The 24,279-nt window shown below is 38.5% G+C and overlaps 2 protein-coding genes across 3 annotated transcripts in view; both read right to left on the minus strand.

Moving 5' to 3' along the window:
* The window catches only part of LOC5565328 (inositol-pentakisphosphate 2-kinase), a 344,143-nt gene that overhangs the window by 303,777 nt on the left and 16,087 nt on the right, over positions 1–24,279 (minus strand). The window lies entirely within an intron of this gene.
* Positions 11,562–24,265, minus strand: LOC5565301 (protein BTG1). The gene has a single exon (XM_021846802.1). The coding sequence runs from the start codon at positions 23,371–23,373 to the stop codon at positions 22,567–22,569; it is 807 nt and encodes a 268-aa protein (XP_021702494.1). The 5' UTR covers positions 23,374–24,265; the 3' UTR covers positions 11,562–22,566.

Here is a 24,279-nt window from a genome sequence, read left to right on the forward strand (position 1 = left end):
AGCACCTCAAAAAAATATATCTTTCCACCAAATGATTTTGCAGTCTTTCAAGTACCTGTGCGCAAAATTTGGAGAAGATGATATTTTTCTATCTCGTTTAAAATCGATTTTACTAATAGACGATATGAGATAAATCCATATTTATTGAATATTCATACATGTTCAACTCACAAAAGTCATGGCTAACTAAGCATATCAAACCAAAAGTAACACGTGTATTTATATAGGAATATAAAGCACATCGTTTTTCAGTTGTTTTCGATTAACTTGGAAGCTTCTGCAAGAAATTCATCGTATTTTTCTCTACCTGTATTTATTCAATTCCTAAGCAAGATCACCGGGTTGGAAGTCAACATAAGCGGTATAAAATACTTATACAAAATTTACAGTCTGATTGAATTCTGTGGCATGATTTTCCCAGAATCTTCTGATGGATTTATTCCGCATTTTTTATGTTTCTTCGGCGACATGGCGGTCAACATCACTCCATGCGAAAGTAGTTTTTGCACCGTTGAAGAGAGTACATACCAATCGTAGAACTGGCGATACTAACAGTACGTTGCCTCCTCGTTAATCTTCCGATTAAAGTTGACCACTTTTAAAATGATTGAGATCCGTGAAAAGAAGTTATTACAAGTGTGGAAACGCTAACAAAAGTGCGCAATTGAATCAAATCGGGTAGGTGTCTTCGGGGGACTTATTCTTCGTAAATCGAAGAATAAGTTTTCTGAAGACACCAACAGGATTCAATGCAATCCCTCACTGTCATTCACAATTTTGGACTTATGACGTCGCACTTCGCAGTTCAGTAGTGAAAGAAATACACAATATCTACTTCCCGTAAAAAGCGGCATGCCGTGTTACGAACATTTGAGTTCCTACCAGCTGGAAGAGGTTCGTACAGTCTCAGCCCTAACCTTCCTTCGAGGGCTTTTCGTGGCGATCCTTTAGAATGCTGTTACTTTTACTGATACGTCTACAACTATTGCACGGAAGTGGTGTTGTCCGGCATGCCGCATTACCAAAGAAAAACATGAAACGTGGAATCCATCAGAAGATTCTGGGAAAATCATGCCACAGAATTCACCGCTTATGTTGACTTCCAACCCGGTGATCTTGCTTAGGAATTGAATAAATACAGGTAGAGAAAAATACGATGAATTTCTTGCAGAAGCTTCCAAGTTAATCGAAAACAACTGAAAAACGATGTGCTTTATATTCCTATATAAATACACGTGTTACTTTTGGTTTGATATGCTTAGTTAGCCATGACTTTTGTGAGTTGAACATGTATGAATATTCAATAAATATGGATTTATCTCATATCGTCTATTAGTAAAATCGATTTTAAACGAGATAGAAAAATATCATCTTCTCCAAATTTTGCGCACAGGTACTTGAAAGACTGCAAAATCATTTGGTGGAAAGATATATTTTTTTGAGGTGCTCATAGTTGAGGTACAAGGTATACAAAATAGCTAATTTTAAGATGAAAAACTCAAATAACATGAAAACCATAAGAAATACAACTTTGGTATGTTCAGCAAAGTTGTAGCAAATGATAAGCATAAAAACTTTGTAGAACATAGTAGGCCAATAAAACTAAAAAATAAAACACTTAAGAGCAAAAAACGATTTTTTATTAAAAATACTTAATTATCTCGGCTCTGAAGCAAAACCGAGAAAAAGTTTGTTCGGCAAAGTTGTTTCTATGATCATTTGCTACAACTTTGCTGAACATACCAACTTACGATTCGTTAAAATAAAAAAGTTGGCGTATGCGTCACTCTTGCGATCACCGTAAAAAAATTTTTGTTCCGTACATTTTGTAGTACTGAAAATTCTGAACATATTCTCAGAATAAACTATGGCTCTAAAATCAATAAATCTTGACGAAATCCTCATGTCCGCCTAAATTAGCTTCCTGGACCAATGTGCAATGTATGTTGGAAAATTAAAGTTTTTCAATTTTACAATCAAACCTTCATGCCAAACACTGTCGAATGCTTTTTCTATGTCTAGAAGAGCAAGACCAGTAGAATAGCCTTCAGATTTGTTGGAACGGATCAAATTTGTTACACGTAAAAGTTGATGAGTGGTCGAATGTCCATGGCGGAATCCGAACTGTTCATTGGCAAAAATTGAATTTTCGTTGATGTGGGCCATCATTCTGTTCAAAATAACCTTTTCAAAAAGTTTACTGATGGAGGAAAGCAAACTGATTGGACGATAGCTAGAAGCTTCTGCAGGATTTTTGTCTGGTTTTAAAATTGGAACAACCTTAGCATTTTTCCATTTGTCAGGAAAATATGCTAATTGAAAACATTTGTTAAATATATTAACTAAAAATGATAAGTTACTTTCTGGAAGTTTCTTGATGAGGATGTAGAAAATTCCATCATCGCCAGGAGCTTTCATGTTTTTGAATTTTTTAATAATAGTTCTCACTTCTTCCAAATCAGTCTCCCAGGCATTTTCGAAAACGTTCTCTTGATTGAGAATATTTTCGAACTCCTGAGTAACTTCATTTTCAATTGGACTAGTAAGTCCTAAATTAAAATTGTGCGCACTTTCAAACTGCATAGCAAGTTTTTGAGCTTTTTCGAAATTAGTTAGTAATAATTTGTTTTCCTCTTTCAATGCCGGTATTGGCTTCTGAGGTTTTTTCAAGATTTTCGATAATTTCCAAAAGGGCTTAGAGCCAGGGTCCAATTGAGAAATTTTATTTTCAAAATTTTTGTTTCTTAATTGAGCAAAACGTTTCTTGATTTCTTTCTGCAAATCCTGCCATATAATTTTCATAGCAGGATCGCGAGTGCGTTGAAATTGCCTTCTCCTCACGTTTTTAAGACGGATCAAGAGTTTAAGATCATCGTCTATAATCACGGATTCAAATTTTACTTCACATTTTGGAATTGCAATGCTCCGGGCTTCAACAATGGAATTTGTTAAAGTTTCAAGAGCATTGTCAATATCAAGTTTAGTTTCTAAAGAAATGTTAACATCAAGATTGGAGTCAACATACGTTTTATATATATTCCAGTCGGCTCGTAAATAATTGAAAGTGGAGCTGATAGGATTGAGAATCGCTTCTTGGGATATTTGAAATGTAACAGGGACATGATCAGAATCAAAATCAGCATGAGTAATCAGTTGGCTACAAAGATGACTAGAGTCGGTTAAGACCAAATCAATCGTAGATGGATTTCTAGAAGAGGAAAAACATGTGGGGCTATCAGGGTATTGAATTGAGAAATATCCTGAAGAGCACTCATCAAATAAGATTCTGCCGTTGGAATTACTTTGAGAATTATTCCATGACCGATGTTTGGCATTAAAGTCACCAATGACAAAAAAAATTGACTTATTGCGAGTCAATTTTCGCAAGTCAGTTTGGAGCAAATTAACTTGCTGCCCAGAGCATTGAAAAGGCAAATAGGCAGCTATGAAAGTATATTTACCAAACTGTGTTTCAACAGAAATACCTAAAGTTTCAAAAACTTTAGTTTCAAATGATGAAAACAGTTGATGTTTTATACGCCTATGAATGATTATTGCAACTCCCCCACATGCCCCATCAAGTCGATCATTACGATAAACAAAAAAGTTAGGATCTCTTTTGAGTTTAGATCCAGGTTTTAAATACGTTTCGGTAATAACTGCTATATGCACGTTATTAACCGTAAGAAAATTAAACAGCTCGTCGTCTTTACCATTCAGAGAACGAGCATTCCAATTTAAAATATTTAAATTATTATTTGGATCCATTAGAAAAACGTAATCCAATAACAATTTGATTTGTAAATTTTACACCTACTTGGACTGCTTCAGTCATAGTGGTGGCTTTGAACATTGCATCAATCATCAGATTCAATTGTTCAGTTAGAAAATTAAAATCAGAGGCAGACATGTCATGTGATTTCCCATTGGAATTTCCGGTAGACGAAGAAGCGGAGTTACCTGTGGCGATAGGGTTTTTTCCATTTGATTTGAAACAAGTAGAATTGGTACCCATGGATCGAACAGGGGAGGAGTTCGAATTTCCTGCTACGATATCGGCAAAGGATTTACCGTGGGTAGATACATTCGAAATAGAAAGATTCGAACGGCTACCCGACGGATTAAAATTAGTTTGTGAATGAGCATGATTATGATCTTCCTGATGGGTATGATTCATGATCAAGCGATCGTTAACTGAAAAATGAGCATTGTTCGATACTCTACCAGGCAAATTCCGGAAACGACCGTTATCGTAACGGATATTATCTTTCATCTGCCTGGCACGAGCCTCAATGACCTTTTTGCGTGAAGGACAATTCCAAAAATTGGACTTATGGTTAGCCCCACAATTACAACATATGAATTTGGTGGTATCTTCCTTCACTGGACAGACGTCTTTGGCGTGAGAAGAACCTCCGCAAATCATGCATTTAGCATCCATGCGACAATTTTTTGTACCATGACCCCACTTTTGGCACCGACGGCACTGAGTGGGGTTCTGGTAATTTCCTCCAGGTTTCTGGAAATGTTCCCATGTCACACGGACATCAAACAAAAGTTTTGCTTTTTCTAAAGCTTTAATATTATTTAGTTCTTTTTTGTTAAAGTGAACTAAATAAAATTCTTGAGAAAGCCCTTTCCGAACAATGCCAGATTGGGTTCTCTTTTTCATAATGATTACTTGGACTGGGGAAAATCCAAGTAAATCATTTATTCCATTTTTGATCTCTTCAGGTGATTTATAGTCACTTGAGAGACCTTTCAAGACAACTTTGAACAAACGTTCAGTTTTGTCGTCATAAGTGAAAAATTTGTGCTTCTTCTCTTCAAGATGTTTGAGAAGAAGCTCACGATCTTTAAGAGTTTCCGGCAAAACGCGACAGTCTCCTTTCTTTGCGATTTGGAAGGAAACCTTGATTCCCCTAATGGAGTTCAAGATCTCCTGCCTAAATCCCCCAAATTCGGAACAACTGACCACGATAGGCGGCACTCTTTGCTTCCTCACATGAATCAAAGAGCCTGGGCTAGAGGCTGCTTCGATTTGGTGTTCGGAAAATTTGTCTAGAGCATCGAACTGATTGCTCATTTCGATACAATTATTCATTTCACCCTTGGAAGAAACTTCGCATTCCGGGGAAGCGTCCTTTCTTCCATTCTTGCCACGTGTAGTGACAGTTTTAAAACCCACTTTTTTGGAAGGAAGTAGTGAATTCAGAGATTCACCCTTCCTTTTGTTTGTTGTTGATACCATGTTTAATTAATAAACGAAAGAAGACGTGACCTTCGAAAGGTTTTTTCCCAAGACGGTGTCCAAGAAGGATTACCACCGCTAGCTTTCGCCAACGGGTCCAACGAAAAATCGAAGGCACGGGTCCAAACAAGGATCGTAAAGGGATCAATAGTAGAAAAAGTAGTACTGAAAAGTACTGTTTTAGTAGCACTGAAAAGTACCGTTTTTAATTTTAGCACTGAAAAGTACTGTTTTGTAGCACTGAAAAGTACTGTTTTATTGCTTTAGGTAGTTTTTAAGAAAACTTCCAAGAGCAGAGAGAATTCGTGTACGCACAGCACGAAGGTACGATGCGCACTGTTATATATAAAAGTTGATATCTTCATCCGAAGACCGACCATCGGGTAAGAAATTTAAATATTTTCACTCGCTTGGCCAACTAAAGACGCCTTTGCTGGATTTACCTACCGTTTGCGTTTTATTCTTAGGGAGCATTACCGGGCAGACAAACAAGCAAATCAAACAGGATTCGAATGGGACAATCCGAAAGTACCTTGTGATATCTCTAACAAGTCACACCGTAGAAGTGAAAAGACAATGATAATTAATTTTTTCATCAAATGTTTGCTGTTTTATTACTATCAATATATATACTTTTAATTATTTTCAAATGTTTTTTCATCTTTTTCATTATCAATAATCTCTGTACAAGTAATTTTAATTTTATATCATTTATATATTCATATATTTATATAGTATATTCAGTATGTAGTTTGAAGTGTGTTTGTTTTTGTTTTTCATTTTATTTTTTGCATTTAATCATTGTTACCATTAAAAACTAAACCTAGTAAAAAAGAAAAATTAAAAAAAAATCTACTTTCACTTGTGTTGCAATTCTTATAATTTAGAGTGTATTGTAGTTGTTGTTTTGTTGAATATTACTCCGTATACTCCGACCGGAGTCGAACGGAGGGTGTTTCGTTTTGTTGTCAATCACAAATGAAAAATTGTGTTCTCTCGAAATTAAATAAAGACGACGAAAAATAAAACATATTAGAAATATGTTGCTCTCCATCTGGTGGTGGCTTCGAACCGATGATGTCGGTCGACATTTACCGTTGAAATAGATATGCGTGAAACCTAGGATCGGAAACCCAAACACAACTGAGGGGTTTGCATGTGTGATAAAAAAGGAAGGAAAAATAACATGTTTTGCTTATACTTGCGGTTGGTTTTTTATCCAGGATGGTTGCGAATGGTTTCCTGTGTTTGTTTGTATGAAAGTGTACGTTATTCGAACTGATTTGTATGATACAATACAAAAAAACACATACTGAATAAAGTTATGTTCCACCATTTGTTGACCTTTGTTGTTATTATTCATTAATTGGTATATTAATCCTTTGCGGATTGACAGGGATTCTCAAGGGTTTATTTACTTTTATTTGCATGTGTTTTTCTTTATTTTCAAATAATTTTCTTATTCGACAGAGTACACGTATATGACGTTTCACTGAACTATTGTGGATATTTTCCTCTACTAAATCGGATTCATGCTGTGTGGGGTTGTTTGATGAGTTTATCGATACACGTTCATCGCCTACTTTTGGGTCGCACGAAAACAATAGGAGTTGAGACTTTTACGCTTTTTAGCTGCTTTCTCGACCGTGACCCAAAGGGTTTCAACAATGAGCCCAGATCGAGAAATATCGAAAAAGGAAAAGTTCAAGTCGCTTTTTCGAAGGTTCGAATTTCGTTTTAGGGATAAGGGGCACTAGGCCCGTAATAATTTAGGAAAGGGGTTGTGGGAAAATTCTAAAGCAAAACAAAGGAAGAAGACACTACAGAAATGTTTATTTCGATGAATTTGTGTTGATGTATTTTCATGGGAAGGGATTATTGTTGATTTTTACTCTCAATTGTGGTGAATGTATTTACAGTGTATTTTTTCTTTTGCACCACGAAATGTTACTTTTTTTTTTTTTGTTAAAATTGGATTCAAATGTTTCTGTTTACCGGATAGCTAATAGTCAATTGTTTTGTCGGAATATATGCTTTTAATGTACATTATACGCTCTAATAACATGAGGGAATTTTAAATCTTTAGATTGGTTTGTAAACGGTTGAATTTCAAATTTCAATGTCTTTTGTTTTCCTTTCTGCAGTAATATTTATCTCTCGCCCATGCATGAGAGCGCCTCTTCTATTGTATCTTCATTTTATGTGTTTATCATGTGAAAGTGAATTTACGGATTTTGGTTTGATGCCTCTTGCAACAGTGTACATTGAAAGAAGAGTGTATTGACATTTTTATTACTTCCAATAAATTTTCTTAGTTTCGCTTCGCTCGGCACAAATAGTAGGACACATCTAAAACAATAGGGTATCGGTGATTAAAATTTCTTCAATTGTTTGTTTCTTCTCTCCGAACCAAGATGCGTTTCTGAGTCTCTTTTCGGGCAATTAATGCATGTGGATAATTTTACATTGTTTCTTCTTCATTTTGCACGGTGTTTCCTCCCTCGGCTAATACCTCTGCTGGCTCACCCTCCTCGCATGTTTTATAGGCATTTACTCGAATAGGGTAGAAGTACCAATTATGGCTATAGTACCAATTATGGCAATAGTGGGAACAAAAAGAGATTTTTCTTATTGTTTCACTAGACTATAATGGCTTATATTCACAGGAATGATTAAACTATTTGTTTTTGATGGTAACTAAACCTTGAAAAGAACATTCGTGCAATAAGCTTCGAAAAATGAACATTTGAAAATTTTGCCTCACATATATGTCACCTTCTTAGCAGTTGGCTAAGGGACCTCCGTTACGAAATGTATGTTTTCATCCGGATAAACTGTTTCAACCGATGAATGTATGTTACCTAGTGAGAACAAATGAATAAATTTAGCTGGTATGCAATCAATTCTACTGTTTTAAGTTGGAAATCGTGTTATTTCCACTATGTCGATAACTGGTACGAAGAGTGTATGAGAGCCCAATTATGGCAATACTCTGGAGGCGGTTTGTTTACATTTTTTGATCAGTAGAATAAAAGAAGTAAAGCTATTTTACTGGTGACTTCCACGACGGGACGGTTCGGTAAGGCATTATCTTCATGTTTTGTACTCAATTACTAAGATTTTTCAATCACACGTTCGAAAACGTTCGCGAGCGGAAGATGCTAATTTCATGATAGAGAGGGGTTTTCAGCGACACTCGATTTTTGTATTTTCCCTCTTTTTTCGTTAAAAATTGGCACTGGAAAGGTAATGTGAGATCATTAATGCTGTTTTGTATCATAATTTGCATTTACACTACATTTTGACTTCTTTTTCGAAAATTAATTTTCTCCCATGAACCCATTGCAAAAAATTGATTTGACATATATTTAACCCAAAATTTTTGGAAAATTTTATGAGCTATATCTTCATTACATATAAGCGTTGCATTATCATTCGCTCTTCATGGCGTTTGAGTTCATTTCGTGCAAATATTCGATAGTCCATAATTGGTACACTTTTATGTCGAATGCTAGGAACGCTATTGCCATAATTGGTACAAAGACAACGCTTTTTAAAATCCATTTTTAGACGCTTAAAGTCAATTTAATACTAAAACTGTTTAAATCAACAGATTCGCAAGGCTTTAAACTAGTAATTGACACCAACAAGTCATGCTTGCGTTTTAGAAACGCGGTTACAACTTGATTTTTATTACTACTGTTGACATATTGCATCCATAATTGGTACACCTACCCTACAAGAGAAAGGGTGAGACAGCGAGAAGCATGCACATGTGTGAAAGATGGCAAATAAATCGAGTACGGATTTTTGAGTGTGCATTAGCGAGCAACAAACACCGTGAACATGGCGGCGACCGCCATTGACAGCCTACTATGTACGCGTTGAGTTTCACGACGCGTCATTCGCATTGCAATTATTGTAGTTATGATTGTAGCAATTTTGCTATCAACGAAATTAAGAAAATAAATAAGAAATAATATGATGAAACAATCTACATGAACCCCTTATCCGCAATAATTTACATTATACATATACACAGAGTTTTTCTTCTGCTTCGATTGGATCTTTATCATTCGTTAGATTTTTATCGATTTTTGATGCATTTATTTTACATAAAGATAACGTAGTGACTTTTTCGTCACTCGGCTCATTCCATTTTGTCTGATCATTCGTCAGTACGGTTGGCCGCTGTTTTTGTCATTAAATAATAAAAAAAACTATAGTTTCTATAAATTTACATTACGTATATAAATGCTTCAACAACTTTTTTTGATAACTTTTATTTCTCTCGTGCGGTTTTCTTATAAAATTTTTCTCTTTTTGTACAATTTTTCAGTTCATTTTTTTTTCTTTGCTTGTTTAGTTACAAAAAATACTGCATTTTTTATTGATTTCTTTTCCGGCAAATCATAGACCCCTTGGGTGGATCAGTGCTGCATTAGGGAAAGGGGACTCGGAACTTTGAACTGTGCAAGCGACTAAGCCCCAAAATTTTCACGATGGGGAGACTAAGCACTACAATTATAGGAAAATATACAAGCACACTCGGATCGAAACGGTAGCAAGCTCAGCGAAAACGTGAGCTCACGCACACAAACGGAACAAAACACGCACACACAGGCTTGCAGAGTTCAAAATGGTGCCCTTTCCCGGGATCTTTTTGCAGCTGATCTTTGTTGAGGGGGACTCGCAACAATTCATACATTTGTTTTTACATTTCTATACATATATAACATTTTTGCCTCTCGAAATTAATAATATTTACAGTTGGGTTTTTCATCTTGTGTTTGCATGTTGTACACTTCTTTTGTTTTAAGCATCTCCCTTAAAAGTTACACGTGTGTTCACAGTTTGTTAATGTTGTTGTGTGTTTAGCTGATTCTCTTTACATTTACATATTTTTCTCACATTTGTTGCTGCTTAATAAAATAAGTTCTTTTAAAAAACCAATAGCAATGATTTTTTTTCTCGTCGGTTTTTTCTTACTCTCTCGCTCAGTAGCAATATAAATATTCGTGTTCTTTCCACTAAATCACAGTTTTTGTATAGTTTCTCTTAATTAGTAGTCAGTTTCTTGTCAGTGTATGTGTGTATTTTCTAACGTTTCCTTAATTTTGATGAGAATCATGATTTCATTATTCAAAAAAAGGTTCCATTCATTTCTGTTCAGTTTTTAAAATAGCAATAAAATTTGTACATTCGGTTTATAGTTTCACCATTTTACACTTTAATTTTTTGCTGTTCATTTCACAATTTGTTGACTAACATAAGAGAATTATATGGGCGTTTGTATGATTTTCTCAGTAGAATACAAACGAAAATCCGAAACTATCTAAAATCTAAGGTCACAAAACAAATGCCTTGCATTTGATACGGAAAAAAGTATTCCTAATCCAAAACACGTCCTCTAAAGTTCGAATGATTACGCCAGCACGATTCTGCGCCGTTAAGCACCTCACACACAGGAAAAGAAGCTATCTGTCAGTCTGTGTGCGAGCTCTGGTGCCTATCAATCTTCTTTTTCGTCGACTGTTATTATAATAGTTATATCCTGTGATCAAAATATCCAAAAACCCTCTGGAGTTGACCTCCTTCTTCTTCGTCGTCGTCGCACCGAAGTTTTGCAGCTGCCGCTTTGTCTTTTCACCATACATCCAGCCGAGCAGCGCCATAGGGGCTATTAAGGTAGTTATAATGTAAAAGTTGATCGAAAAGTTGCCAGTCCGGTTCTGCTTTTTTTTTCGTTTTTTGCTTTTTTGTTATTTACGCTCAGGGCTTCTTCTCGTCAGTTTCTTCATACGAAGCAGGCGGCGGCGACCAGCCAAACTGGTTTTGGCTCTCTACTCTACACCACGGCCTGCTTCGATTCTTATTTTTGCATTATTCCAACCATCATAACACCCCCTGTTTATGGTTGTGTTGCGACTGCTCCGGGACTGGTTTTAGGTACGGTCGGTACAGTTTTACTGCTCTTATTATTTTTCTCGCTTTTTTGCAGTTTGTTATGGTGGCAAACAGTAAGGTGTCGGCCAGGGTAGACGCGTCACGCGAAGCGACGCGAAAATTGCCTGGGAAGGAATAACAATTATTAATAATGAAATGTCAAACTCCAAAGGATTTTCGCGTCGCTTCGCGTGACGCGTCTACCCTGGCCGACACCTAACACGAGATCTGAAAGCAAACCGCGGCGACGAACGGCAACGAGGAAGACGGGAGGTAGTCACGGATCATGAATTCAGACTTTTTCAAATGCCAGTGCAATGACAAAGTACACTCGGGGGAAAATGTTCAAAAAATAATTTTCCCTAGCTCAATATATGCACACAACTGTTATCTCAAATATCAGCAAAATTGTCTTAATTGGAAAATGTAGATCGTCGTTCTATTGTTTTGTCAAAACAAATTTTCACAGAAATTTTGCGGTATCTGAGAAGAACTACTTATGTCTTTAAATCCATTGAGTTCTGGTTTTTTGAATATTTTTCTCTGAGTGTCACTACCTACACGGAAAAATAAATGAGATTTTGTTCCTTAATGCTTACTTTGTTGTAGAATTTACTTTTTTTAACAAAGTTTGTTGAAAAATCTTCGAAAATTCCACAACAACATCAGCAAAATTTTACTTTTCTGTGCACGACATTGTTTAAAGATTTTAACCGAATCCTAACTATTTTAAAATTACGGTCCTTGAACCGTATTGAAATCAAAAGATGGACTTTCTTAACAATTTATTATTTCACCGGGGCGGGTAGTAGTATCGGTTGTCTCATAAACTTTCATAATATTTTTGCTCTGCTAGCTTCTTACATTCCTCTTTCGTTTGTGGTCAGTACCTCTCTGCTTATATATGTTGTTCTATATAAAAACGAGTTACTAAGTAATTTGTACGTTTTGATTATTAAAGTCTTATGCTTTGCTACCTCTTCTTTTCATCGTTTCCCATCATCTTTATCCAAGCCACAAAATACACGCACAATCTACCCGTGGTTATACCACGATCTTCTCTTTCGAACAGTTTTTGATTTGGTTGGCTAACTCTTGCGATGAAGGTATGTTTGTGTATGAATGTATTCTTTCGTATGTATATCATGGAACTTCAACGAATGATTCCACTCTGTATTTAAATATTATAAAAGCTTATACACTCCCTCCCCTTTCTGACGATTCTCTTCGATCGTAAAAATATTTAAAACAATATTTTTCCACCGACGAGTATTTCACCACGACCTTCCAAACGGTCTGGTTCTGGATCGTGAATAGACCTTTTCCGTTCACAAACTAACAGAATAGAGCAAACTTTATAAGACCGATTTTCACACCGACAATCACACGAGTTCTGAGTTCTCTGATCTTCTTTCAGTTGGTTTATGAAAAATGTCATTTGCTTTCACCTCGGTCCGAGTGACGAAAACCTCAGCAAACCAACCGATTCCACGGGAAGACGAAACACACTTTAGGAACTATATGCTCTCACAAATTATTCTAACACTTGACTAGCACTTACGCACAAAACAAACTCTTCGGAAACATTCGAGTCGGAAATTGGTTGTTAATGGTAGAAACAGCAGTGGTTAAACGGAACATTCGACCAAGGACGAGCGCCAATGGCTGTCAAATTTGACAAGTGGAACGTCAAAACGAATTTGAAGCGAACCTTCGCAATGGCCGCTGACCTCCGTCCAAAATCGAACATGGCGGCGGTGGCGTCTTTCAAAAACCTACAACCTCAACAATTAACAAACTGCTCTCTTGGGACTGAGGGGGTGACGTTTGATTTCTTCCTGGGGAATCGATCGTTGGCTGCTGATAGCGAACAAGAAAATGAAAAAAAGAACGCAAAATCGATGAGTCCGTGTTTTATGCGAAATCACGACTTTACCAGCTTCGAATGTCACGAATTCGCGAGTTTCTGGCGAAAAGGTTGCCCGAAAAAACGAAAAACCGTTCGCATTTTATTCAGCTGTTTTTTTTTCACAGGAAATTTTAGGAACTTTCCGTCGACGATGATGATAACTGGTTGGCACGGAGGTAAAAACAAATGACAGAATTCGGATAATTTTAAAACTGTGATAACGCGTTGTTTTTTTTTTGTTTCTTGCTTTGGTTTTTTATTCTTATTCAAAAAATGATTACTGGTAAATATATCCATGAATGTGATAATATTTTTTTTATAAATAGAATTTTAACTCTCTTTCTCTGCAATATAAAAAGTAGCTGATATCTCTAGGTTGGACTCTTACGCTTCTGCTTTCATGTATTAACGATCACAATTCTGTTGGTTTTTCCATTTCTTCGTGGCAAATGGACTGATGGTTATTTTTTTTTGCTTTTTCATTTGTTAATGTTATTGTGTATGGTCTTGTGTTAATCCAGGTTTCTCGGTTTCGTAGCGTATGTCATTTTCTTGATATTGATGTTTGTGTATCTGTTTTGTATATAACCTCTATATGCGTTCATGCTAGCTTTTATTGTACTGGTTTAGTTGGATTTGACGATTGCGGTTAAAAATTTAGCACTGATGTCTCTCGTTTCTTAGCCGTTTTGCATTTGTATCCAAATGTATAAAAATATATAGTATCACATTCAAATATATTCAATAAGCGTTCTTGTAGGTCATCATTTTTCTACTAATCAGTTTATTTTATTAATCACAACAAATCTTGATCTTCCTCCTAATATAACCTCTCTCTGCTTGTTCCTATTCAAGAAAAAAAAGCTAACTAAACATTCTCAGACTTTTCAGGGTTGTTGATGTTGCCATTTGTTTTTATAAAAAAAATCATCCATTTTCTCACTTTTTCTATCGCTAGTACTTTTTGCTGTTGATGTGGAGTGGTTGTTGGCGTTTTGTTAAATAAACATGATTGACTTGTTCCACATAATACGCGCGACAGACACGTTCTGTATACACATTTATATATTAGCTGATTCTGTTCCAGTTTCGGAATACACACAAAGAGACCTTAAACTAATAAGTATGACTTTCAAATATCACGATTTTAGTTTTCATTTTCGTTTCTCCGCGCTCGAATCACGGCGCGCAGAGATCTCCTAGCAGCTAAATCACGTTCACGCACTTTGCCCAGGTACCGGAAAATATTCTTGCCATTGTCGGCTCTTCCCTTCAGAATCGTTTTTTAACATTCATATATGATCTATTTTGCACCACTTGTAAATTGATTCCTACCATTTTGTTTTTGTTCCTACTATTAAAGTCAGTCCATATTTTCGCCCATGAGAGACATCGGATACATCTCTACCGGACTTTCGTCTGCAAGCACGGAAAATCTTGTTCCCAACTCAATTTCAGCCCCACCGATAATAATGGAGTGAAACGAAATTCTTAACTCAAATTTACATCACAAAATCACAGTTCAGCACATCTTCCCTAATTTTGTTCCAATTTGCCCGATATCTGCAAATTTACATAAGCAAATGACAAATGAGCGTAACTTGTACATACTGTTCATACAAAAGAAGACATGTGCAGTGGACTCCAGTACTGAAAGAAAAAAAAAACACGTTCAAACATGTCCAAACGGGGAACAACTGTCTGGCGTTGCGGTGGTCTTTTGGATGCGCGCAAGCATGTAGCTGCGAGAAATCCGAAAAAAGAGAGATGAGTCACTTTCGCCAAAATGCTTGCTCCCATCACTAGAAGCCAACACTGTTTGTTAAAGCAAGCGAGCGACGTTACCATGGCGATTGAAGAGTATTTTCGCAACACCCGTTTTTACAAAGCGTAAAAAAATTCAAAATTTGATGATTTTTTGCAAAACATTGAAAGAATAGGAAATGCATGAAATAAGAATGAAAAACTTTAGACGACAAAGAGATGTTCATTCTTTCATCGTGTAAACTGTAGATATTTTCAAAAATTCATAATATTTACAGTAAACATGGTATCAGCGTTTCTTATCTCTTCGTGCAACTAAACTGCAGATATTCGTGATGGTTACTAAAGCATGTAGTATACGGTGTCAAGTAATTCGAAAGGATCTGACAGCAGTCCAAACATTTGTGTGACACTGACAGAATTTCTCTAATATTCAAACAGATGTTTGGAGTGCTGTCAGGTCCCAGTCAAATATTTGATACCATGTACTGATAATTAAGCTATCAGTTGCATACGTTGCAACGTATTACTAATAACCAGCATAAATATTAGCAGCTGAAGTACAGGGATAGAGAAGAAATCCTGTAATTTTGTTACACTGAAAATGTTTTGAAGTAGCATAGACAGCATATGTTTATTACATAACGCTAAAATTAACAATTTCAAAATAGCCAAAAATCGCTGATAAACAACAAAAAGTAGACTGAAGTTACGCATCATTTGTCATACAGCAATCACAGTTGAACAACAAGGTTCCCAGAAGCGGTGCCGTTTTTCTTTGTTTTTTATTCCTTGAGCCTGCGTTACGTTGCCAACGTTGGACCGGTAATGGTCAAAGCTCAAAATCACGGAGCACAAACCCTACAAGAGTTGATAGTTGTTCCGAAAATTTTCCGATAAATGGGCCGGCTAAGGGCATTCGGCGATTGGACAGTAAACCGTAGGCACCAGCGCCGGAAAAAATGCACTGGCAACCACAGTCAATCTGTAAAATCACCACAAGTAGATGTTATTACACTTATGTCGTGGATCATTGCACAAACGGTGAATACGCGCATGCTTTCAAAAGTTTTTTTTTTGTAAATATTTTTACAATCTCGTAAAAATGTCGATATATGTACAAAAACGTAAAAAGAGGTTTGCTAAAATTCGTTCTCTCCGAAGAAGATTCACGATTTCACATTTTGTGTTTGTATAAGTCTTACCCAGGTTCCCATTCTTTTGCTCAATTGGGGATAAATTGTTTTCACTATGCTTAAAATGGCAGTCGTTAGTAAATTAACGATTCTTCATTACATTTCCGCGGCGTTTACTTTGTTTCTGTGTGTGTGTTTATCCTCTTAGTTTCCACTGTTCTCAGTTATTTTTTTCGTGTTTCGCAAAACATTTACATACCTAATATAAACTTATAAAACCTTAAAGCTAGTGTTTTGATTCGCAAACGAAACAATTGTCACGCTATTCATCAACATGCCTACTTCGGGTCACTAAACGAATCGGCTTCCTCGTTACCCACGCGGAACGGTACAAAGTCAGTCTTGTTAAGTTATTTTTGCAATTATTAAATGTACACTCTGCTAAGAAAAGATAGCTCAATCAAAATCACCTTTTTGGGATTACAATTTTCATACTTAAAAACGAACAGCCAGTAAGTGAGTGAGTATACAGGAAGTTTTTGAAAGTAGGATCAATTGAAGCCCTCTATCTTTTCTTAAATCCAAAAAAAAATATCGATCTATTTACAAAGGAAGTACAAAATAAACTTACTTTTAGTATATCATTTTTTATACAAAAATAACAAAAAAAATATAGAAAGTCATCACAGGTTCAAGAATATTATACAAGTTGATGTGTTTTGTTTTGAAGGCAGAGGGGTGCAGGTGGCGCTGCTCGAGGGCATTCGGGTGCGCAAATACGCTTCGAGAGTGGAGAACTGCTGACATTGAGCTGACTTTGGGATTCGATTACAGTCGTTATCGTCGCCATTGCCGTGCATTCCAGCTAAAAGAAGATGATTATCCAGCCATCGGCCGTTCCTCCTTCCGTTCTATTGCGCATCTCGCTAGTTTCTAGAGGCGTAATTTCTTGATTTGCAGCTTTTACAGTTGTGTAGTCTTTCTATTCCACTGTCCGCTCTTTAGACGTAGCATGCTGAGTGGTTTTGTAAAAAAAAACATACATTTCAAGATGGCGATCGAGTTGTACACGTTCTCCGAAGCGCTAATTGGCTTCGGTCCGATGAAAGCAAAAGTGGCAATCATTTGGTGAGTTTACAGAGTTTCCCACGCTTACTGCTACTCCCGTCAGTAAAGCGATAATAATCAGCGGAAAACAATCGCTCGTACTCTCACCGCAAAAAAAAAACAACATTCTAACTAGAAACAAACCTCGAACGCTGTTGCTCCCCTGCTTGTGACGTCAAACGGTCGTCAGCAATCCGATCCGAGGCTAACTAGATTGGCGTCACACTCATACACGCACGAACGACGTGAAATAATGGCAATGCGCATCTACTTAGAACCGGATTGAAGCGCCGCGTTGTCAGTCGCAAACAAAGTATACGTCACGTTTTAGGTCACTCGCGGCCACAAAGCAGCGCTTGTGCTTGCGCGATATCGCATTGGACAAATTCTTCGATATTATTTTCGCATTTGAGCGAAACGTCAAATTCAAACTTGAATGACAGCATGCAAGCTAAAAGCGACTGCTGCGATCGCAACCGCGCTCGACTTGACGAGACGAGCTCTTATCTCATCGATGGTCGTGGTAATTTTCCACTCCGAAGAGCAAACGAAAACCTTTCATTGCATAGGGAGAAAACGAACGCGAAAAAGGTAATTTATAAACGCTAATGAAATGCAAATCGGCAAACGAAAAAAAAAACGAGGCGAAGTCACGCAACGCCGCCGCCGCCATTGCATTCGCAAACGGTAGCGGATTCGCCATTTTTTTTTCGTCATCTGACGGCCTTTTTTGGACCCCTCGAAGCGAGACGTACGTACATGTGTAAGAAACTGTTGAAATGTGGTAATTTCGAATGACAAATCACTCACCGGACTAGAATAGAAACATGATCCCCCAAGGACCAACTATATTTAAACTGAATTGTTTTTTGTGAGTTTGCGTTCGTAACGTCAAATTTTAAACGAGCGTGTGCTTTATATTTTAAAACGCGTAGGCATTAAAACCATCAAAGCCTTATGCAAGAAAAACAATAGGAATGTGGGAGTAGTGAAGTGTTAGTTGTAAACCTTCTGCGGATCATTCTACACCTACACATCACTGCTGAAAAACAAAAGAGAGTTTAACGTTCGTAATTTATCGCTCCTTTCCATTGTTCGACGTAAATGAACCCCGTGGCTCTCTATTGTTTCGCAGCGCATCTGTTCCGGCGCCTACTGAGTTAAAAGCATCGGTACTGACGCCAGCCCTGATTTCACCCTGTCGCTGATCGTCGAGATGCGATTTCTTCTGTCGTCGCACCGTCGCGGACCAAATATGGCAACGCAATGACGGACTGACAATCGGCCAGGTGAAATCCGGACGCGGACGGCGTTTCACAACAGCGACTGTCAGGTCTGTGGCGAGCAGTTTGAATGCACGCGCTGTAGTCGGCCTGTCGGTGGTCGAGGAAAGCAGTTTTCAGGTGATCGACGTAGGAAAAGTGGCTGATTTCCGAACATTTCCTCATTAATTAAGCCACCGAAGGGGATATTGCGAGATCCCCGCAGCTTTCGCACGCAAACTTTGGTGGGGTCCAGCTGACAAGGAACCAGTTTTGGCATGCTTTTTTCCTGGTTACAAATTAAGAAAGCTGAAGTAATGTTTTTGGGAAGGTTTTGAATACTCATTAGTCTTACAGCTCACTTGCTTCTAATGGACTCCACAAGCAAGCTCGCTCTCTGGTACTGATCAAACAATCTGACGTTTGGCTCAGGGCGTTGGACAGCTGATCGATAGGTTTGATGATCGATCTAATCAATTTGTTATCAAACGACATAAGCCAACCGCCAGATCTCGCCATCCCTACCAAAAAATGGCAACTATTAGCGTAGATTTGTATTTAAAAAATGATCATATTAAACATATTGGAATCATGTTTAATCTCGGTTTACTTTCGAAACTCAAATGTTTAGTGAAATTTTAGCTTTCCGACAACATCTGCCCTTTAGTTTGAGCATTTCACGAAAAAGATAGCCCCATTGCCCAGCAGCGGTTGCCGCTTCGAACCCCCACGAATCGCAACTCCCAACTAGGAAATCACGTTTGCAGCTCAATATCATTCAAATTAATCACTGCCGCCTAGCGGAGCGCGCAAAGTCAAGCCCGCTTGAGCTCAGCTCAAGTTGAAGCGATAGCTTAGCCAGCCTAGCTATGCTGCAGTTTGTTCAGCCTCTTTCCCAGTTTCCGCACTCGTCGTTCGCGTTAGCTGTTAGCCTCTTCTATCCCACTCTGCGTACTCTGCTGCCTTCAAAGAGAGATCGTTCGTTAGTTGGATGTGTGTTGATTTGTTTCGTATTTATTCGCAAGCACTTTTGCTCGTCCCAACGCGGAAGACTACGGCAAGCAAATGCCTCTTCTCTTCCACACCACCATAATCGCGGATAAAGCTATTAAAATTGACAATAGTGTAACGACTTTGTACCGTTCCTTCTCTCATGCCAATCGTTCATTCGTTCGCTCATTACCGCATGCAACCTTTCCCACCAGGAAGCCTTATTCTAATCCTAATGATCCCGAGCTGGCGTTGTTCAAATTTTCGAAAAAGACTCAGGAAGTTGAACCTAAACCACTTTATGTAGAGATTATCAACGATTTAAAAAAAAAACTATGGAATATACATATAATGTATAGAATTTGTTCCACGTTAGGTTGCCTTCCTTGGTTCTTCTCGTCGCATCCTTCTTGCTTGGTTTCTAGCTAGATGTTCAACTTGCTTCCCTAAACGGGATTTTATTGTTGGACGGTGGGTCTTTGTATTGTTTACGATTATAAAATGATTTCTTCATTTCCCTCGATTTCCCTTATAAGTTATCGCACAGTTGGCTGGGTCGATGGATTCAGCCATTTTTTTGGAAAATGTGTTTCGAAACCAATCTCTCAAGCCGAACGATCTATAATACTACGGTGGCAAAAGGCGCCGAGGGATGACTCATCGCAGAGTATAGTGCTGATGACTTCCTCTCGTATGCTCAACCCCCGCTGCTCACGACTTCGTAGTAGTATTGAAAGCCTGCACCTTTCACGATACCTATGTACGGTGCTCGAGGCAACCCGGCCCGTCTACTGCGCTCTATTGTATTAGTGGTAATGTTCAACCGCAGCTAGCCATGTTGCTGAGTTGTCATTGGTAACACCACAGCTTACACAACCCTCTTGTCTAGCCTACTTCGTCGTCTGTGCGAATAGTAGTTGTGCGACCAGATTTGAAACAGAGCAAAGCTTGAGACGTTCATCTACCTAATAATAAATCTGTATAGGTGTTTAATGTTGGCAATAAGTAGTACACCAATCTATGGTGCAAACATTCGCCGCAAAAATAGTAAACACCTCCACACGAACAGTCAATCACGTAGCCGTTCAACGTTCAACAATGGCGAAGCCCCGGAGGGCTCAATTGGAAACGAAACGGCTGCAGCGATGAAGAGCCCGTGCACCAATGTAATTTAGTAGTAGACACGTTCGTTGAACGGCAAAGAAAAAGAAGCAATGAATTATATCCACGAAACACGAACTCCACCACCGAGCAAGAGCAAGATAAAGGAGACAGACAAAAACAAATGCCCATTTTCGTCTTCTTTATTTTGCTCACGTCTACCAATGGTTGCCCGATGGTAGCGAAGGCGAAGACGACGTACGCACGAACACCAACACACAAACGAGGACGGGTCGGCCGAAGTTCAAACTTACACCAATACCAATAAAGCGATCTCAAAAAAACTAGTTTTTTTCTTGCTGCAACGATGAATAGCAACTTTTTTTTGTTTTGCTCAATAGAGACTATCATTATCGTCTACGGGGCCCGTATCGTACCACCAGGGACGAGTTTCGAAACACATTTCAGATGTTAAAATTTATGGCTTTCGATCCTTTTCTACTCTCTCGCTCCTCTTATTCAATGGTTGACCTTTTTCCCTGCCACTTACTCGTCACTACCGTACACGTCGCATCCGCTTAAAAGGTGTTCTGGTCTCTTGGTTGCTAGTTCGCCAACTGAACCTTTGTCGCCTGTATGCTTCTTTGCTTCACGTTTTCCACTTTGGAAGCTCCATCGAAAAAAGTAAGTAAAAGAAACAGAAACAACAGGTGATCATATTTTTAAGTAGTCACAGGAAATTTCGATACGATCGAAAGATGGGCGATGAAAAACCGTTTAAAACGAACAAAGGAAATGAGCTCTTCCAAGATCCGTTGCATAACCGAAGGAAGAAGTAGGAAACACGACAAAGCCGTGAAGCAGAAGAAGCAAACTGCGAGCAAATTTATGTAGCGATTAACTCACTGTCCGTGCAGAAGCAGAAGCACAGATCAGTTCGACTTAAATGCATATATTCAATCTACGTTTCTAAGTCGCCCAGATACGCACCATGCTTGTTAACTGGTAAAGCTCAATGTGGAACCATTTTGAAGCTCTCGTAAGCCCTAAATTAGCCACACATCAATTTTTGAACAGTCAAAAAGCGAAGCAGCGACTAGAATCATCCCACATTAGTAGCGATAGCAACCAAGACCATTTTTGTGCATTTGTTTCAACATTTGGCAATATGGATACAAGGGGGTAATGGATGAATGGGAGAATCCCTAAGCTATCCTATCACTCGATCTTGATAAACCCTTTTCGATTTGTTGTTGCCTAACGTTCGTCTCTAACTATCCTACAATGCAAAATACGCGCGAGATGCCTATTTTTCCCTCTCTCTCGTTACGACGCAGATGACCTTTTATTTCTAAACGATTGTACGATTATTATTTTTTCTTCAGTTGAATGTAGCAGCCTGTGTTGTAAAAGCGCATTCTTGGTTCACAATCCTTTCGTTTCTATTTCACGGTATTTTCATAGTTGGGGAAGATTCCCCACTTGACGTTCGCAGCTTTGAAGCAATATTTCTACACCATAATTATTACATATAGATTCCTGTTTCAGTTTTCCGTTTATTCGTTATGCCTTGTTCAGTTCCATGCGGGTTGGTTTTCCGGTTATTGTGTGATTTTTCCAATGATTGTTATTCAGTTTAAGGATAGTTTTGTATGTGGTTTCTAAGTCAGCAACACTTCCGTTTCAAGTTAATCGAATTTCGTTCTATGTTTGGGAGATGTTACAATATATAGTTACTGTGGTTTATCTTGAAATGCTTTCCCATTGTCTTCTACAATTTTGGACTTAACCTACTACCTATTACTCTCATCATAAATAGAGTATCGATCGTTTGGTAATTGAAGAATTACCTGATTTGGTTGATGTTCTAACCGCATTCAGAAGTTGTCCTCGTTGACGTAAATTCTCGCACTCCGCAGATGGGGCCCTCTAACTCGAAGTGTTGCTATCCATGATGTTGTTGGAGAATGGTTTTATTCGCCCACCCCTGGTTTGCCCCCATAAGATGTTTGATATGAATAGTTTTTAGTGGATTGGTAATCCTTTTTTTTTTTTTGCAAACCAGGGCGAGCGAATGGGACCAGTACATCGTATTTGAACTTAACACTGCGTACGAACTTTGTTGTTAACGAACTGGTTGTCCCAGGGGAAGTATGGTTGCTGCTGATGAACGGATGGCGAGTAGAAATTGTTGTGTTGGTTATTATGTTGATATCTGTTGTTGTTAAAGTTGTTGCTATTGTTGTAGCCGTTGTATGGTGGACTAAGCGGTGGACTAGTTTGTCCACTGGATGACGAGCTGACGCTGTTGTTATGACGCTTCACGTAATGATGATTATTATGATGATGATTGTTGTTGTACTTGTTGTGCTTGCTCTGCGTTACAAGCGAATTCGATGGATTGGCGTCCATAAAATCTACCATAACACTAGTACCACTATCTGACGACGTCGACAGATCCAGTCGGCCGACTCGTTCCATAATGAATTCATCACAGCTACTGCTACCCGTCGAATCAAGATCCGACGAGGGACTGGCACGGCTTAGCTGTTGATCGTACAGCACACAGATGGTACCGTTCTCGCCAATTCGGTACGACACCTCATCCGGATCGATCCAGATTGTTAGCTCTAGAGGTAGCATCTTTCGAAGTGCGACCGAGTTTAAACCCGCAGCGTTACCAGCCTTCTCGATAATCGGATCCATTTTGCCGTTGATCCGTAGACAGCGGAAACCGGAACCCTTGGTAGGAACATCAGGATACCAATGGCGTGCGAAATGACGCGTCAAAATCTGCTCTAACGAACCCTTGAAATGCTGTAGCTGGCTCTCGGATAGCTGATTTGCTTTTTTTACTCGCAGCAAATTCATCAGAAAATCCGCAGCCGAATTAACTTCTATTCTCATTTTCTCAGGATTCGTTTGTACGAACGGACTCTGTGTTCCACTGTGTGTAAATACGTCGTCTCAAAACGTTTCAACATCAAGCTTTGAACTGACTGGTTCAGTAAAAGGTGCCACTCGGCAGCAAACACACTCGACTTGAAATACAATTTTTCTCTGCTTCTGCTTCGTTTTCTTCTTCTCGAGTTTTCACTTCACCCTTGCTGGCGCACTTACAACGCACTTCTTCACAGTGCCAGAAAAAATCGGTTCAAGTTTCTCACTTTAGCTTGCTGCAGTAATCGCCTGTGGCAGCCACACCAAAAAATACCAAAACCCTGCACACCGTTAGTGAATTTCTAAAATTTGCACTTTTTCACCAACTGCTGTTACCGCTGGCTCTATTGGTTGGTGGTACTGCTTCGTTTTCTTCTTCTACTGACTGCAAAACCCAAAACTTCAAAGATGGTGGATTCTTCTTCTTTTTCTGTTGGCGTTGAAATGGGGCTCTTACACACAGCACACGGTCGATGTTGGTTGTCGGTCGTCGGGAATCTCCTCAGAACGAACTACTACGGCACAGATTGCAAACTTAAATTAGAACCTTATAAATTAGCTTCCAAATCACAACGGGTTTCGTTTTCACCGACGAAAGGATCACAAATTTGCGCACAAACTAGGTAATTAGCGAATCGAAAATCGAATTTCAGCTTTTTTCCAAGATGGCTGGTCTGTCTGGGCTGGCTGACTCGATTTCACACACTTGTCCTTCTTCTCTTGCTCGCTACTATACCCTCAGTTACAAAACACAGTCTCTCGCTCTCTCGCTACACTCGGTTATACGTGCGGTCACTCGGCTCACTCGCTTTCATCGGCTCATCACTTCGCTGAGGTTCAACTTCGAATAAAACTAGAAACCGTGGCCAACTG

Source organism: Aedes aegypti, chromosome 2 (assembly GCF_002204515.2).
Source record: "Aedes aegypti strain LVP_AGWG chromosome 2, AaegL5.0 Primary Assembly, whole genome shotgun sequence".
Lineage (NCBI taxonomy): Eukaryota > Metazoa > Arthropoda > Insecta > Diptera > Culicidae > Aedes > Aedes aegypti.